We start from the raw sequence: 18,170 nt of genomic DNA, 5'->3' as shown, positions 1-18,170 counted from the left end.
ACGTGCATAGGTAACGCAACCTCTTCTTTGCAAGTCCGTGCAGTACCTTACACTCTCTATCTTTTCACACCTTTAAAGGTGTAATAACGTGCATGGCGCATGGCTTTTTAGGTGTAATTTTCATAACACCATAATGGAGCACGGTTTCGCACAAATTTTCTTTACTCGAGTGTTGTCTGTCCTCAAAAATTGAGTGCACGAGTGCTTATGAGAACTAGCGTGCCTTGAAGCATTACGAAACTGCAACATGCAGAGGTAGAGGAAGAAGAACGGCACTCCCGGTGTGCACGGCAGCCGCGTCAGCCGGGGTAAACCATAGCACGACACAGCAGTGTTCCAAAAAGTTATCATGCTGCTTTGCGGCGCGCACAAAGTAGCATTTTCTATCTTCCCTGGCCGCCATAAAAGACTGCACAGCACGCAATCACATTAACACTCCGCTGCCCTCCTCACAGAAGATGTGGCGGCTTCAAGCAACTTGCGGATGTTAATCGCGTTTTCCCACAATCATCTCATCTGTATGTGTTTCAGAAACGAAGAACGTTACACCCATTTCAGGTACGACGAAGTACAGTAAAAAATACAGAAGGTATGAAACACCGTATCCCCCTAACAAAACGGAAAACACACGGAGCGTATGGCGCGTTTCCCACTGTTTACCTTTCCGCTGTTATGACGTGGAACGGACCGAGACCCTAGCGAATGTGAGAGCGGTATGTCACCACAAACTCGATTTTACACCCTCGCCCTCTTCTGCTGCGCAGAAACCTACAAGCAGAGCAATAATATAATGGCTACTGCGGTGCAATGCCGTAGCAGCATTTCTTAGCACTGGGCATCTAGTAGCAGTTTACTGGGGTTCCTTCACGTACAGCGTACGCCCTTCTGAAATCCTTCCTGTATGTTGGTTGGGCCATCTTACATGTACTATAATTTTTGTTTACAGGCTCTGCTCAGTGTAATAACAACACGTTATCCCATGCCCAGTTTGCGTGCAGCGAGAGATATATGCAGATCCATGTGCTGAATCCTGAAAAACCGGGACAATTGAGCCCGGATGCTCAGAAACGTTACTGCTGGTAAGCGCTTTTTCTTTTACGTGCAAACCGCAGTTCCATAGCATTTTTGTGATAAGCGTCAGACCACAACAGCACCAGCAGACGGCGCCTGTGTTCACCCAACACCACATAGTGCACCAGAGGAAGTCTGCCTCAGATGCCGTTCACCTCGTGTTTTAAGGCCCAACCGCATTAGTCAGCGCCAGTGGCGTAGCCAGACCTCCAAGGTAGGGGGGGCTCCATACGAAAACTCGCCCCCCCCCAGCTGATCCTGTGTCGACAACACACACATACTTGTGCACACTGCAAACTGAAGATTAAAAAAAGGAGCGAAAATAGTTTATTGAGACGTCCACAGTACGATTACATGTATAGGCTGTCATGACCAATGAGGTGGTGTCACGAGGTTGGAAGTATTTTGAAAAGCTCACACACGTACTTTGAAAACCATTCAAGAGTGCTTCTTAGATAGACGCCATGAACTGCAAGAACTTTCGCGATCGTCACAGTGGTTCCCCCCCCCCATATATTATGTTCTCGGATTTGCACGATTTGTGTGGGTCGGTCCGTGGCAGGTAGGGTGGGCTCGAGCCCCCCCCCCCTTGCCCCCCCGTGGCTACGCCACTGGTCAGCGCGTTATCCAGCGGCCTGCAGTGGCGTTTGGAGAGCGGCAGAACGATAGAAAAGCAGCGACACTACCGAATTCCGAGGGGTGCGGATATCGTGGATGGGCGACTGCTGGACGAAGGAAGCGTCGGAAGCGGCGCGAGCAAGTTGCCCATCAGGGATTAGCCGTGGATGGCGACACGCGGAACTGCCCTGATTGCTCGCGTGGATCGCGTTCAGCAGAGGATCAGATGCTGCTGATGTTAACCACGTGATTCTTGTGTGAGCGTGCAAAATGCAAAACACGAAGAGAAGAGTGCTACAGATTAATATCAAATGAAATGCTGTGTTCGCCCCGTGTATTTGGATGTCTTGTGAATAGCGAGGCACAACAAGTGGCTCTGTGAGTGCGCACCCCTGCACTTATACCATATCTGTGTTTCAGTTTTTAAAAGTATGTAATGTTTTATGGCCATTTGTTATGGGAAGGAGTTCGTACAGCACGTTCTGCAAAGTTATAGATACGTTTTTAGTTCTCGTTTAACTCTTTTCCACCTTGTAATTTCACCATCACTTACCTAGCTTCGCGCATCATAGCCATATAGACCAGAACAATCCAACTCATCACCATCATCACCTGTGTTCATGAATTTCACAAGTAATAAAAGTGTTTCTCAAATTATGAGGATTTCCTTTCCTTGAGAGGGTACGGAAACGTTCGCTGGGGACGCCGTCAATCCGTTATTGTAGAAACGTTGCGTGAGGTTAGCTTGAGGCGTTTTACGACAGCGTCGGTTGCCACCGAGAAAAACTCGCGTTCTGCCGCTCACAGAACGGCTCATACGGTTGAACCTTTAAAGGAATGAGTGAAACAGTCGGAAGAATGGGAATCATGACCGAGGTGTCCAACATTGCAATTGAGGGACGATAATTACGTAAAAGCCACTACGGTAGGCTACACAAGCACAATCGCTAAACAAAAACAATGAGAGTAAAAGGATGAATCCTGGCGCCTATGGGCGGCGTGCAGCGCCTATAGGCGCGCTGCTGCTCGTCCCCCTTGTGAAGAAACTGCACAACTGCTCTAGGAGAAATTTGGCGCAAGCATACTACGCCGCGCACGTTTGCATTTACGTTTCGTGCAAGCGTTCTCGTGGGATTGCCTCATATTAGATATAGTGTGTCCAGTTTACGAGCAGGCGCTTCCTCGTAAGGGTAAAACGTATGTAATTTTTACCACATAACGCGTGTGTCGTTTCTATTCAGGCAAAGTGCCTCAATAGCTTTAGATGTAGAGGGCCCCGATGTTGACCCATTTGCCGCAATCCCTGAACCCGTGAAAAAATAGGTTCTTTCTTGGCAACAATCTTCCTGGGTTCCGTATAGTTATTTCCAGACTTGTGAGCGAACCCATTGTTCGAGAAGTCGCGGTTATTAGAAAAGCTAAAAAGGCTCCTTAGTATGCCTTCGCACTGATCGAGTGGAAACAATTTTACGTTATTTATCATGTCCCTAGCACTGTTCCTTTTTTAGTGATGAGATTTTTTAGTTTCCTAACTTGTCGGGAAACGGAAAACCGAGGTATAGAGGACGATAACAGACAAACACGATTTCAAATTACCACACGACGTCAAATTCTACTTCCTTCAAAGGAAAATATGGTCGATCCATTGGTGGATCAGACGAAAATGTGTTAATGCTGCAAAATCCTTCACACGACCGTACACAACGCGAACGCAAGACATTATTCTCAGCCGAACGAGCCTTTCGGGGTTCCACCAATTCAGCTTGGCGGCGTCATCTCGCTGCGTCAGCCTTCTTTTGCCGCCGCTTGCTTGCTTAGTAGGGGGAGCTCCTTCGCACAACCTTAATAACCCATGGAGCGCCTGGAACAACGCGCCACGCCATTTTAGCCTGGCGCGCCACGTTCTTCTACGGCGCCGCGGCCGCCAGTTGTGCTGGCATTGTGACCTGGAGGCTTTATATATCAGTAGATCGATTTCGAAATTCAGTGAAATCGATTAATTTCGTGCCAAAAAAAAAACAAAAAAAAAACTCTTTCTTCATATGTTCCGCTACGAAGAGCTGTCTGACCTACTTCAGTGTGTGAAGCGTGGTGAAGGAAGTGGTAAATCTCGAATCCGCAATACGCGCAGGCGCGAAGCGAGCCGTTGACTTTTCGTACATGACCCGATTCATTGCGAATGTTTGGCCCAAAATACTTTCCAAAACGTTCTTCGCTTTCCCCCATACCACTACCTTCCGTGGTGTGTGAGATGATGACAGCTTTCTCATTTACTGGCAACGCGTTCTATGCTTACTCTTTGACTGTACCTTTGACTTGCCGCATGGGGCTAATTGCGGCAACTTTTCCGCATACGCTTCGCGTTAGTAAGCTTGCAACCATTGTCAGCAGTCGCCACAGCGCCTGGCGCGTTGGGAAAGTGGCTCTCAAAATGATAGTATACCTAGCATCAATACATCATCTCGCGCTGTGACGAACATGTGGCATAACTGAAACCTTCGTACGCATTGGGCTGGCCGCCATTACGTGTGCGAGTACACGTCGGGATGTGCGGGTACGGGTTGCACCAATGGCATTGCTGCGGGCCGTGCTCCCGCATGCGCTGTGCGGCTACGGGTACGAAATTTCGTACCCACGCTCATCTGTACCTATATTTCGCATGTTGCTCATCTTGCGCATGAAGGGAGCAAGTCACAGCGGTCAAGATCAGCTGCACGAGAAAAAAGCTAAGGTGAAGTGGGCATGCGCAGACCAACCTTCTTTCTCAACCTCCTTTCCCGTCTCTCCCCGTGCTTTTCGTCTTTTTCTCGTTCCCCTCCCCTCCGTCACAGCTTCCTCTATTTTTCCTTTTCCTTTCCTTCCTTTCCTTTTTTTTTCGCGCTTGCTGTAGAGTAACATGCGTGTTGCTCCATAGCAGAGAAACAAAGAGCGGTGGTGGTTCATAAAGCAAATTTATTTATCCTCGCGAACTGTTCAGATAAAGTTACAGTACATATCTTTTAATGTCTTGTAACGCAGGTTTCACTGGAGCTTTAGGTGCTTTGACACCGAAGAGCAGTTCGCGCACACAGTATGTAAAGGTGTACAGTTTTCGAGAACAGCTGTGCCAGGTGTGTCGTAGTTGCCGATGGCTGCGGGAGCTCTAAAAATAGAATAAAAGTTTTTTGATGATGCCTAAGTCTGAACGAAAATCACTGTTATGAATCGATGTACCTTTCGTATTTGAAGACCAAAGCACACCTGCCACAAACGTTCCTAGATCACACTGAATGAACGGCTGCGACGTGCATGAGGGGCAGCTATAGCATAACCACACATATAATTTATTAGCAGCATATCCGAAACGCACAAGTAACGGCAACGCACTGCACTGACACCCCTAACTTACAGAGTTACTCGTAAATGTTGTACGTAACACACTTCACACGATAAACCTGTATTACTTCCTTCGGAAACAAGAAGCATCCAAACTTGTCTTACCATTGACCTGCGGAACATCGGAAGAAGAGTGACTGCCTCGCGATTTCTGCTTCCTTTGGAGGTGCAGGGATTCCCTGTCATGTTCGTCTTTCCACTATTGTGTTGATCAGCTGGATGCGCCATTCCATTTCACACTAGCTGTTCCCCACAAGCTAAATCTGAAGCACTCAAAACCCTCGAAGCTACCCGCTATCATTTGCGAGCACAACGGTTGTAGACCGAGAGAACACGCATGGCCGGACAGGCATGTTTCCTCCGTTCGACCGACCGTTCGGATCCTCGCGCCTGAATCAAATGACTCTCACCCAATCAGCGCGAAGGAAGACTGATGTCAGTTCTCGGAGATCAATGAGCATCCTAATATTTACACATATATCACGCAGCCACTTAGGGATACTGAAATAGGTGCGCCAGTGGCGAAGATATTTTGGAACCGGTGTGCTTCGCTTTAGAGCCGGCGGCTGGTTGCACTGCCTAGAAGTCGCGCCATTTCCTTCCTTCTTCCCTTTACACTAACTGCGAATGCGCAGCTAGTGACTGCGCGCTACTGCGAATGCGCACTAACTGCGAATGCGCGCTACAGAGTGGCCACGCCGCAATCCTTGTCTAGCGAGCACTCTAATGCTAACGCATTAAAATAAAAAGTGCAAACTGAAATTATATGTGCCGCTGCCATTCATGTTAAGGGCGGTTTTTATGAAGAAGGTGCAGTTCGGAGCCGTCGGGTGCTCGAGTGGCGGCTGACTTCCACAGAAATAATTTCCAGCGTGTCATTACGTGCGGCGCGAAGCATCCAAGCCCCTTTTTTTTTATAAAACAAGGTGATAGACAGACACGGTAGCTGGATCACTCCTTGTGAATTTCCCTGTCTCTCAATGCAGCCGCAATATACGACCCCCAGAATGTTTGTGGTTGTCTCCCGCACGGCAGCACGGAGGTCGCTCTGCACACTGCCTATACACATTGTTTTTTTTTTCGTCTACGTAGGTTGCCGCTCCCAGCGCCGAAACAGCTGACATCTCTCCTGCGCCATTGTATTGCTTATTTTACGCGACCTGATCCAAAGTTTTCTTTTTCTTATTATCTTCTTATTATCCACCAGGATATGTTACGAGTCCCTGTAATTAAACACCAGTTTCTCCACCGTCTTTTCTAGTATGATGGAATACAGCAAGACTTGTCTACCGGAACTACTCAAACAACAAGGGTGTGACGACACAGGTTTTGTTCAGCTCTTCATCCAACGAATAAATAGAAAATGTGGAACATTTAAATTGGACTGTAAGTACAATACCCATGTATAATACTAACATAGCTCATTGCTTCTGACAACAGTCGCCGTTGTCAGTCTAGTCACAAAGGTCGTTTGCCCCCAGTGGGGATAAGCGACCTTGGGTGGCATATGGTAACATGACACAAAACGAGTCAGTATTCCAGAACCGCAAACGCCGTACCCGAATTGTAACACCATGTAGTGGTATCCTGCAAAACACGAGTGACTTCACAAAAACACGCCAAAACAATCGAAAATCGGTTGCTTCACCACAACAAATGTAAGCAAAGAAACAAAAAACGTAAGGTAAAAAAGAAAAAAATCCCGCAAGTTCTAGGCACCTTTTTTTTTTTCTTTTCCTTTTTTGTCGTTTAGACACATATTCGAGAGCAGCTTAGAAGTCGTTCCTGCAGCTGAAATATTCCACCAGACGGAAGTCCCCTCGAGGAGATTATGTAGCTACAGAACTATCTCACATTAATTAATTAAATCTTTACTCAGGGAATTCCGACCAAAACTAATATATAAAATCAGTCAGAATCTGTGTTAAAATCGCTGAAAACTGTTTTATGTGTCAAAATCACTCGCGCGTGCCGTGAAGTATTCAACGCTGAATTCCACTATGCGAATGAGCCGGAACGAAGACTGCGCCCTACTAAAGCATCACCTTCGCCGATGGACTCTTATCAGGAAGGCTAAGTTCGATCAGTACCAATATAACTTGAAGAAAAATAATCAGAACGTGTGTATTGGACAGCAGGCAGCATCGTGTGCAGCGCTGTCCAGTGGGCGCTTTCTGATTACTGATCTGTACTCATCTGGGCCGACTTCAGGAGGAACTGTGCCTCAGACAGCACAGCCGGTGACAGGATTCGAACCCGTGTCACCTCCCAGTCTCAGCGTGGAAAGCGATCATCCTAACCACTATGCCACGGGATCTGGTGAACGTCGATTGTCCAGCCTTCCTCCCGAAATTTCCTCAATATAGTTGAATAATGAATTTTAGGTTATTCGTCACGTTGCGGTTACATTCTTCAAGCCGTCCCTCGACGTATAACGGGCGTATAACGGGCGTATATGACGGGCGTAAAACTCGACTGCACTTTCGAACGCGCAATGAAATTCGTGGATTATTGTTGAAGTATTTTAGTAGTGTATTATTGGAACTCCATGAAATCAGGAGGAGTGTGACAGTTTGCGCTGATATAGTGAATTACGGGCCGATCAAATCTTTGTTCTGAAGGTCGTGATTTAGGCGCCTCGAGCTCACGACCGCACTTGAACAATGCGGAATAGCAGGCTGGTGGTGCAGCGAAGACTGCTTCCGCACCGTCGTACTTGACAATTGCTTCGTTATATGGATCACAACGCGGAGAATATACTACGCCGAGATCTTCAAGTGAAAGCAAAGCGAGCGCCATCCGGCGGCGGCGACATGCTGCACTTCAGCGGTAGGGTTCCGATGAGGCCACGAGGTTAGTTATGCTTAGCTGGGCGGACACGCAGGCGGTTGGGTAGTCTATGATCAGGTCAGATCAGTTGAGGTGTTGGCATTTCTTATCCTGTTTTGTATAAGTTCGCTGATGGCAATTTCCTGCATGGCAATTTCGTGGGCGTGACTGCATTTTCGGCAGCTTATTTTCAATCGGAGGACCACAAAACATTTATGCACAACATTTTATTTGGCAACAGATATATTGACCACTGTGTTTTTGAAAGCATAGAAAATGACCAGGTAGAAAGTTATACCACTGTCCCTGTTGCTTACATAATGAAGGTCATATGTTGTGTAAAACACAACATGATCCGTCACGTTGACTGAGGAGGCAAAGCCACTTCGGCGGCACAGTCTGGTGCTGGCGAGACCACCTCGGCACCCCCCCCCCTTCCCACACACACACATGCCCTAGCCTAACCTGGACTAGCCACACCGAGATGTGCTAACCTAATCTCACCTAACGCTTCCTACCTTTCGCAGGATGGCGACCACCAATACGGTTGGACTTTGCGAGGCTGCGGTTCTCACGTTGTAGAAGTGATTCAGGTTGTGAGATTCAAACGCACATAAAAAGGGCTATAGACCACACAATTTTATGATTATTATATTTTCAGTTGCCTCGAATGACCCTCTTTCACGCGAATATGCGGTATTTACCTTTCAAACGCTTTCACTAGTGCTTAAAACCCAGTCGTCCGGGTGACGAACTACACCGAAAAATACTCGCGACTACCATGAAATGCTGATAGCAACATTTACTTGGTTCTCGTTTGTGTAGATCCCGTAGTCTTTCGTTTTTTAGGTGGGCGCATGTTAGTTGGACATACATTAGTTAGTACATATCTCATTACCACATCTTTCGCTTCCAGGCGTCCCTGTACCGAAGTGCGCCCCAAAAGCAGTATTCAATGCAGAGAACGATTGCGCCACAAAATACAAGCAGTTGTACGGCCTTACTACGCGAAAACCTGATGAGAAGCAAAAGCCGGCAGGTCTGAGCCCCGAGATTGACAAGCAGCGGTGCTGGTAAGTGCTTTCTCACGTGTGAGCGGCAGTTCCACAGTCGTGATGAACAGCCTGTATTCGGTGCTGTACCTACCCAACATCCCCGTAAGAGGACCGGAATAATCAATTTCGCGTGTCTCGCATTAAACGCTTCCCGCCGTTTTGTGTTTGAATGGGTATGTGACTGAGAAAGACGTGAGAAACAATGATAGCACTTGCCTATTTGTGTGGCCGTGCACTTGAGCCTCGTAATACAAGGGCAGCCACGCCGATGTGGTGTGAACATAGCACCCCCAACCGGAAATCCGTGGCACGAAAAGGATGGCAGCAAAACGTCGAGACTAAAGAAACTCAGGGGGCTGTGGTGCAGCACTCGGACTCATTTACTTGGTATTAACTGATGCGATAGCGTTATTGAGGTGCCCTCGCGGGAATTTCCGTGATCTGCACCCAAACGTTCAGGTTCAGCTTTGCATAGTCCTTTCTGATATAGGCCAGGTACTATAAGGCCCCACAGGCGAAATCTAGACAGACATCCAGATCTTTAAAAAAAATCAATAAAGGGTTGATGGGGCGCTGCTAGCCTTGATGCAAGTATGGGGGCTTGACTTCGTCTGGACAGTTTTTGGCTGTTTCGCCTTCGGCTTCATCGGCCCACGTTTGAGGTTCATAGAACGCATGTTCCAATTCCCTGTTGTTGATACTCCACTAGCTTGTGTGCTCCTGTACATAGACATATGACGTCTCTGCATACGTGGCCTTTAGGACAGTGCTCGTTTTTCAGCACCGTTCGACGATTTCGTAAGCCTGGTAAGGGGGCCAAGACAGGTGCAATACTTAGCGTTCTTCTTTTTTCCTTTTTGTTCAGTTTTCGAAGCCAGTTCATGCTGTTTTGCGTATCTTCTTTTGTTCTCATTGTAGGTGTAGTGTTGGAGTGAAACTTGGGGTATTTAATACGCAGAGTTTTCCACGTAACGTGTCTCAAAGTTATATTTAAAGATAACCTTCTTCGAACTGTATGCTGCCAATGCTATTTACCTCGGAAGGGGTTTTACCACGACTTCAGAGCACTTTTATCAATTCTAATTGAATTGAATTGAATAATTCTAATTGAAGGGAAATTGAAGCCAAGCCAACATCGCGTGTGTCTCTTTGTTGTTGTTTTTTCTTCATAAACAGAAAGCGCATCTCGGACTTACCCCATTTCGTTAAGAAAGAGAGTTACGGCTACAATGATGATAGAAAAAAGGAAGAAGAAGAATAACGTTCGTTTCGGGGGGCGCAGATGTCGGCCGCCTTCTGTTCTCGCTTCATTGCGAGGTGTGGCGGAAGGAAAACGGTGACAGGTTCCTTCCTGTTTGTTTGTTTTTTCTCGCTCTTCTATCCGATAGCTTTGTAACCAAGCTGGCTTAATCAACAGAAGCATGAAAAAGAAAAGTAAAAGGGCAGACCCACGACCTACTCGCATCGCTGCTTTCGGACGACTGAGCGCGGACGGCAATTTACGCCCATCGAAAGAACGGTTTCACATTTTTTTCCTGGTATTGCCATTGTGGTAATAAATGTAATTTGCAATGGAACGGGGTAAATCCGACATGTGCTTTCTGTTTATGAAAAAAAAAACAAAGCGAGGTTGACTCGGCAAATTTGAGTTCCGAAAAAGAAACGCGAAATTCAAATTCGGAACATTGAATTCCTCGTGAGTTCAAAAAAAAAAAAAAAATGCTGCCTAGTCGCGGCAAAGTCTCCTCTGAGAAAAACGACGTTCGTTGTATAATTTTCGGACTGCTGGATTTTTGAATAAAGTTTCGTGACATTTTACTTGAAACACCCTGCATAGTTCAAACGTCAGGCGCAGCAGCACCAAAACACAACGCGGAGGAGGGGACACCACGAACGCGGAAATACTATATTTGTCCTCAAAGTTCCGAGACCGAGTCTGTAAAAAATACGAATACCCGGTTATCAGCTAATGACCTCTCCCACCGTCGAAATACTCACTTCAGCAGTGAAGGCACTTTTTTCGGCGTTTCCTGGAATCCTGGAAGCAGGTGGAAAATTCCTCTTTCTGAGAAGATGGTCATCCCCATCGGCGTGGCGAGTCTATTAGCCTGGATGTTCTCGTGGATGTCACGGTGAGATGCAAGGCGAGTAGGAGGGATGTGGAAGGACGTGGTGTCTCATCATCACCATTAGAGCTGCGTGTGGTTTTGCATTGTCACGGTTTTTGTTTTCCTGAGCTCCAGTCCCGGCGCGGTCTCGGCATCATCCACCGACTCCCTGCGCGACATGAATCGCCTGTGCCATTCAAACACTCGCGCCCACACTCTAAAAAAAAAAGGACGTGAAAAGGTGGTAACTTCCATCGTTACCACCTAGGTCAACATAGCGTCTGATAGTGTGTAAAAGGGTGTCAAAAGAAATTATCACATATCCACACTGCGACAAAAAGGCGTAGGACCTTTCGCTCGCCGAAAGCGGTAACTTTATCGTTCGTACGTAGCATGTAGAACTCTGCAGCCGGTTAGGCACAACGTATGCGACAGCTATTACCTAAAAAGTGCTCCACCCTTTTTCTGACAGTGACAGTCTCATCCCCGTTGGCATCACATAGACGCTGTCATGTTTCTGTGATTACTCTTCGATTACTCTTTCCTTACGAAAACCGTTGAGATTGAATAGGATTGGATTGGATGGATAGGATTTTGCAGCATTTGATTTGTAATCGCTCTGGAGTAAGTTCGGCGTATAATTTGTACAAGACAGGAGTTCAAGGAGATCAAACGTCGACTCACGTCCATCGATTCCTTGGCGCATTTCGACCCTAGTCAAACTATCTACATGGCTGCTGACGCTTTCTCGTTAGGCGTTGGCGCAGTGATTTAGTGATTTACCATAAAGTCAATGGTAAAGACAAGCCCATTGCCATGCTTCTAAAACGTTGACGTCGGCTCAAAAAAATTACGCCCAAATTGAAAAGGAAGCCGTGGCCATTATATGCGGTGTTAAGAAGTTTCACCAATATCTGCGGGAAGGGAATTCATCTTATATACAGACCATAAACCACTGACGTCAATCTTTGGCTCAAAGAGAGGAATTCCAGCCACAACGGCGAACAGAATGCAGCGCTGGGTGTTGACCCTGCTTGGTCATAGTTTTGACATTCAGTACAAGCCAACGGCCCAGTTCGGAAATGCGGACGGCCTGTTTCGACTTCCGCCAGGCCCGGAACCTGATTTCGATGCTGCGATTTCGGATGACGACTTCCTTGTGGGGAGCACTGGATCGCCGAATGTTCTCTTCCGTCCTCTCAGTAGGTATTGATAAAATTCCACTGAAAGCGTCTGCAATTGCCAACGCCATTGCTTCAGACCGGATTCTTACACCGTCTACATAAGGTCTACCGTTACATCATAGAAGGTTGGCCTTCTCGTGAACGGGACCCCGAGCTTCAACCGTACTACCTGCGCAACACTGAGCTGACAACAGAAAAGGGTTGCATCGTATGGGGCATGCGCGTTGTCGTCCCGTCCCAGCATCGCAACACTGTCCTCAGCCTACTTCATGATGGCCACATTGGGCAAACAAAAATGAAGATGTTGGCGCGCTCCTATGTATGGTGGCCAGGAATGGACAAGGACATTGAGCTGACTTGTCAGTCGTGTGGAGCATGTGCCACTTCTTCGAATCAACAACTTCCAGTTCCTCTTCACCAATGGGAGGTTCCGAAAGAACCGTGGTGTCACCTTAACGCTGAGTTGGCAGAGTTGGGCGGAAAAACTTACCTAGTGGTAATCGATGCGTACAGCAAGTGGCTCGAGGTGAAGTTGATGAGGTCTACCAAAGCTTCAGCCACAATAAAAGCCCTTGAGGACACCTTCGCTGCCTCCCTTTCCAGCTGGCTAGCGATAATGGACCTCAGTTCATCTCGGCAGCGTTGAAAGATTTCTTGGATCGCCTTGGAATTAAACACATCTTGACTCCGCCGTATCACCCTAAGTCCAACAGACAGGCTGATAATCTTGTGCGAACTCTGAAAGCCTTCCTTCGCCGCCAGAAGGAAGGGAGGGACAGTGCAAAAGAAATTAAGCATGTTGTGCTTAAGTACAGGATAACGCCTCACGCAACAACCGGACAGCCACCGTGCGAAATGCTTAAGAAGAGGCACTACCGTACAGAGCTGGACCTTCCGCGCCCTAACCATCCAAACGCCTTGTCTCCAGCGAGAGATCGTCAAAAGCGCAATTATGACTCTTGCACAAGACTGCGGAACTTGCCACCAGCGACGAAGTTTGGGTGAAGGACAAGTCCCGGAAGAACCACTGGATTCGGGGCACCATTGTTCGCTTTTCGGGCGGCCCAACATATCAGGTCATGACGGAGGATCTGTAACAGCGCAAGATGCATGCTGACGACATCAAGCCGCGTCTGCCCGAATTGCCGGATATCGACTGGTCACATGGAGTCGAACCTGCAACAACAGGTGGGAACGCTGAGTCTACCTTGGTCGCTGATGAGGACACTCAACCCGTACCTCAGGCCCGAAGATACCCTGCTCGAAATCATCGTCCGGCACAGAGGTACGGACGGGGAGGTTTGTAGTGGCGCCAGCTGAAGAAGCAGAGGATTGAGATCCGCCGCGCTCGTGTTGTGAAAAAGATCATTCTGTTTCGGAACTGGAGCCGGTTCTGGGAACCACGCACATGTGGTGCAACTTGGTTGTACATAGCAGTATTAAAAGGGTGTTACTACTATTCTACCAACCCAGTGTTCCTTGCGCTGATAAGTACTGAGCCTTACCCGAAAAAAAAAAAAGATTGAGCTAGGAAGCCTTAACTGCCACACTGTTCTACATTTCCCCCCGGAAGTCAATCCCGATATCTGTCCCGCAAAAGTCCCTGCAAATAAAATTCTCCCGACTGCTGGTGAGACCACATTTGCAGCAATAGTTGCCTTGCCTCCGGAACATTCTCAATTCGTTGTCTCTTTAGATTGGGGAACAAATGATATTCAAAAGGAGTCAGGTTGGGCGAATAGTTCCCCGTGAGCAGCTACCAGTTTGTCCTGCACTGTAGCCGTTTTTACACATTTAAAGGAGTAATAATGTGCATGGCGCACGCCCTTTCCGGTGTAATTGTTGTAACAACATAATAAAGTACGGTTTAGCACTATTTTAGTCGCATGTCGCCTGTCCTCCAAAAATTCAGTCATTGTTGGACAGTATAGTACACACGTGCACGTGCTGGAATATCGGTAGCGACGCATATAAGCATTAGCGCGTATCTACAGTATCTAAGACATAACGAAAGCAATATTTGCACAGACACCTGATCTTTTGTAATGGTTCCTGAATTTTGTAAAATATCAGCCTGGAGGTACAATGTTAGGCAACCAAGTTTGATGTGCACGGCGCGCACCTTTAAAGGTGCGAAAAAGTTTGCAGTGTGGAAGCATGACTAATCTTTTGCAAGATGTTCTGAAACAGTCACCGATGTCTCCACCAAAGTTGCGGAGTTGCCACTCCGGAGATGGAATGATTCCGGAATCAGATTTATGAGAGCCTGGAATGGAATTGGAATAAATTGGCTGAACCTGTCAGAGGAATGGAATGGATCCCAGGAGTGGGGATTGACCATACGGTGTCAATCAGAGGAATTGAAAGGAATGGAATTATTACAAATCTCGATTCATTGGAATGGGATTGGGATTTAATAGGCGACCTTATTCCGTATTTTGTCGGGTTGTCAAAAATTTTGGGATCCACTGTGCTTCAAGCTTTATCATTTCCAAGTCGTTGTCGATAATGGCAGCAACTGCCTCACGTGAGTTTCCCTGATATATATAATAGCAATACTTTTGGCTGACATTTGCCGGCACAGAGAGAGAACCCCCTCCCCCTCCCCAGACATACCAGTGGGGTTCTCACAACAGGTTTCTGGGTTTCTTTCAACACCGAAACGTTTTAAAATTGACGACCCAACGTTTAACTGTTGCACATGTGAGAGGTCAGTGTCATCCGAAGTTCGTTATATTTCATCATGGATGTGTTCCGCACCTTTCCCTTAGAGAAACAGGAACTTGATTATGGTCCAAAGCTCTTCCAGACTGCACTTTTCTGGTAATGCTCCCATGTTCACTGTGACCAGGAGGAAAAAAGATCAGTTGCAATCATTGGTAGTGGATTCTTGCGCCATTGAATGTAGACAAATTGGCCACTACATCATTCATCATCAATATACAGTTTCCTAGCTCAATGTTTTTTTTTTGGGGGGGGGAGTTAAGCTAAATACTCAGTACCTTCTCATATACGTTGCGATGAAGGGCTATTGGTACACTGATGAGCAGAAAGCTTCTTCCGGTTTATCTTTGCCCTTACATGATATCTTGATCCTGAGAGAACTGATGTTCTAAGACTGGAACAACCCAGAAGGACAAACACATACAAAGCCTCAAATTGCCTACGAAATGAAAGATGAAAGTCTCTGAAAAGATTAGCCAGCTGTCGGATGTTCGTAGGATGTTAGCTTGACGTTCGCATTTTTCCATTCCTCGGCCTCATGTATATCTTTTTAAAGCAGGTAGTTCGTGTTTTAGATTGTAATATTTTGAGCAGCTCATGCAGTAGAATTTCGGGCCACGTTCCCTTTCCCGAAGTATTTTTATCCCTGAAAGTTAAAACTGCATCGAAGGGACGCGGACAAGCGAAAGATAGGCCTGCAGTTTTACAGTTTTTACTTTAACGTATACTTCAACCAACTACGCCGCTTCAACCCACTTGTTTTCTTATTCCTCACTCTGCCTCTTGCGCAATAAAGGGAGTCGTGGATCCTTCATTATTTCTGATGTCGTCTCTATCTGACTGGGTTCAAGTTAACTGTCTTTGTCTAATTCCGCTCATACTTTGACGTTAGAAGCATTTCTATGTTAGCTGGCGAGGAATGTAGATTGTAGATCTCGTCGTAGAAGTCGTAGTAGGGGTCCACTTTCTTCGCGATGCTTCAGGCTGTCGATGAAATTCTAGAGTATGAAAGGAGTGAGGAACTTGAGCGAAATTGCTGGGCGGCTAATTTTTCTCATTTTTATTTTATCCGTATTTTATCATTTACAATCAAATCCACTTTTACACGCTGTTCCTCGTCGTTCTCCTGATTAATTTTTCACGTCGTTCGCGTTTTGGCATTTCTTCCCTAGCGATAGAGTTCATGGCAGAAGCTGATTGCGACTTTCACTTCGTGTTCGATCTCTTCCAGACAGCGCCCATGGTGATTTTTTCAAGATAACAAATAAAACTCAGCTCGGGCGATAGATGGCGCCACGTGAACCATAGACGCAGAGGCGTTTATGACAGGGTTGTCAATCTGACTCCTCCTCCTTCGCTGGCGCATACCTGCCACACAGTTTTATATGATGCGACTGAGAAAGGAGGAGTGCTTAGTAAGGCGTAGCACCGGCCGTGTTTGCTGAGTGAGGCGATCACGAGGCAGCTTGCGGCTGGAATGCTATGTTGTTATTTCTTACACGCGAGACGGCCAAGGTGGGACAGCGACGTGCTGTTTCGCCGTGACGTCGGCCAGCCGAACGGAGAACCGAAGGAACAGTCTTTCTTGGATTTCCTATGTTTGCGGCAGTTGTCTAGGCATTGCAGTTAGGCTTGTGCTTATCCTCGCAGGTTCCATATAAATGTTTTCAGATCATTCAAACCAATGACTCTCGATATACACGACAAAAAATCAGTGCTATGTATGCATGATGCACTCGAGGCACTTGCCATAGGCAACGGTATGATAATCTTATTTCTTCACGTCAAACGCAGCGCGCGTTATCCCCTCTAGCATTACATCATCATGACTGATTGCGGTTGAGGTCCTACAATTGTCCCATATCTGCTAACCATTGCGTACAATTATCCCCACATTTCCTTAGTAGTTCAACGATAGATGTCGCTCTACTCATTGCGTCAGCACGGACTCCACTGTTTGTTTTTTTTTTTTACCCTTCTTCTACGTAGTTTGCCGCATCCTATAGCAGAAGATTTTTTCGCTGCTTATTATGTTTAATACTGTCTACAACCTTGCAAAGCGCTATGTCAGACTTTAACAGCTTAATTTAGTCTTTATGTCAAATCTGTCTTTCCCAGTTCCATGGAATACAGCAAGAATTGCGTTACGGAAGTACTAAAGGACAAACGATGCGGTGATGAATTCAGCGCATCTTTTCTTGAGCAGAAAAAGAAGATAATGGCAAATCTGTGTGGTACGTCAAAATTGGACTGTGAATTCGACAAAAGCAAGAGTGCTGGGTGCATGAAGTATCCAGCATGGACTCTGGCAGCAGCCGTCATTGTGGCTTCAGTGATGAAGGTAGTGTGACGTCAGTTGTAGTGAGAAAAAGGATCTACTGGTTTCCATTTCGCTTGTTCGGGCCAACTGATCACAATAAATATGGTTGTGTGACCGACCTACTGCACGTAAGTGTTCGCATATTCAACACCATGACATCCAATATCGACGGCGACAGGGAAGTACTTTCTGGTTCACAGCAACATTTCCTATGTGACAACGTTTTGTGTTACGAACAGGGTACAAGTTAGTCTGTACATAATGACTCTTAATTTCTTCATCAAATATTGGCTAGCTATTTCTCAAGTACTGATTGGATGCATGCTGCATGTTGTAATATAATTGTGCTCAGAACAGCTCTCAATGAATGACCCATGAGAGGAAAATAAACTGGCACGACAATGTTTCCACATCTCCACATCCTCACCCACAGCTCCATCACAGCAAATGGACCAAATAGAGCACCGCTCATTGTTGTATGGCATAAAGTCCCAACATTCACTTTACCATCAGAGCAGAAGAAAAAAAGAGCAGGGCACAACACATGGAAATTTGCAAGTAATACCCCCTCTCACACGGGCTAATATAGTGTCATTTTCGTGAAGTGCACTCCAACCAAGCGAATATCACTTTCACTACGTGCTTGCTACACCGCTTGAGTAAGCGTCATTAAGAGATAATGGCCATTACGATAGATAAAAATAAACAGCGGCAAAACATTGAGGTGTGCGCCACAATACATTCCTCAGAATATTTCTCTTCGGTTTAGAAACGTTTTCTGCAAATCTTCTCACAACGTGCCACTGCATGAGCCATAACAACCCAAGCAGCACACAATATTGGACCCATATTCGCTCGTCGTTGCCCAAGCAGCACAAATCATTGG

At 46.6% G+C, this 18,170-nt stretch overlaps 1 protein-coding gene across 1 annotated transcript in view; it reads left to right on the top strand.

Annotated features, from left to right (window-relative positions):
• The window catches only part of LOC135375891 (uncharacterized), a 43,334-nt gene extending 25,923 nt beyond the window's left edge, over window positions 1-17,411 (top strand). Inside the window, exons 5-8 of the mRNA XM_064608522.1 lie at window positions 947-1,079; window positions 6,326-6,450; window positions 8,810-8,966; window positions 17,083-17,411. Of these exons, the coding sequence (XP_064464592.1) occupies window positions 947-1,079; window positions 6,326-6,450; window positions 8,810-8,966; window positions 17,083-17,314 (647 nt within the window). The 3' untranslated portion in view covers window positions 17,315-17,411. The remainder of the gene's footprint in view (window positions 1-946; window positions 1,080-6,325; window positions 6,451-8,809; window positions 8,967-17,082) is intronic.
• The last annotated feature ends 759 nt before the right edge of the window (window positions 17,412-18,170 follow it).

The sequence above is a fragment of the Ornithodoros turicata genome, unplaced genomic scaffold (assembly GCF_037126465.1).
Source record: "Ornithodoros turicata isolate Travis unplaced genomic scaffold, ASM3712646v1 ctg00000952.1, whole genome shotgun sequence".
Lineage (NCBI taxonomy): Eukaryota > Metazoa > Arthropoda > Arachnida > Ixodida > Argasidae > Ornithodoros > Ornithodoros turicata.
This window is presented reverse-complemented; position numbering and strand designations above follow the sequence as displayed.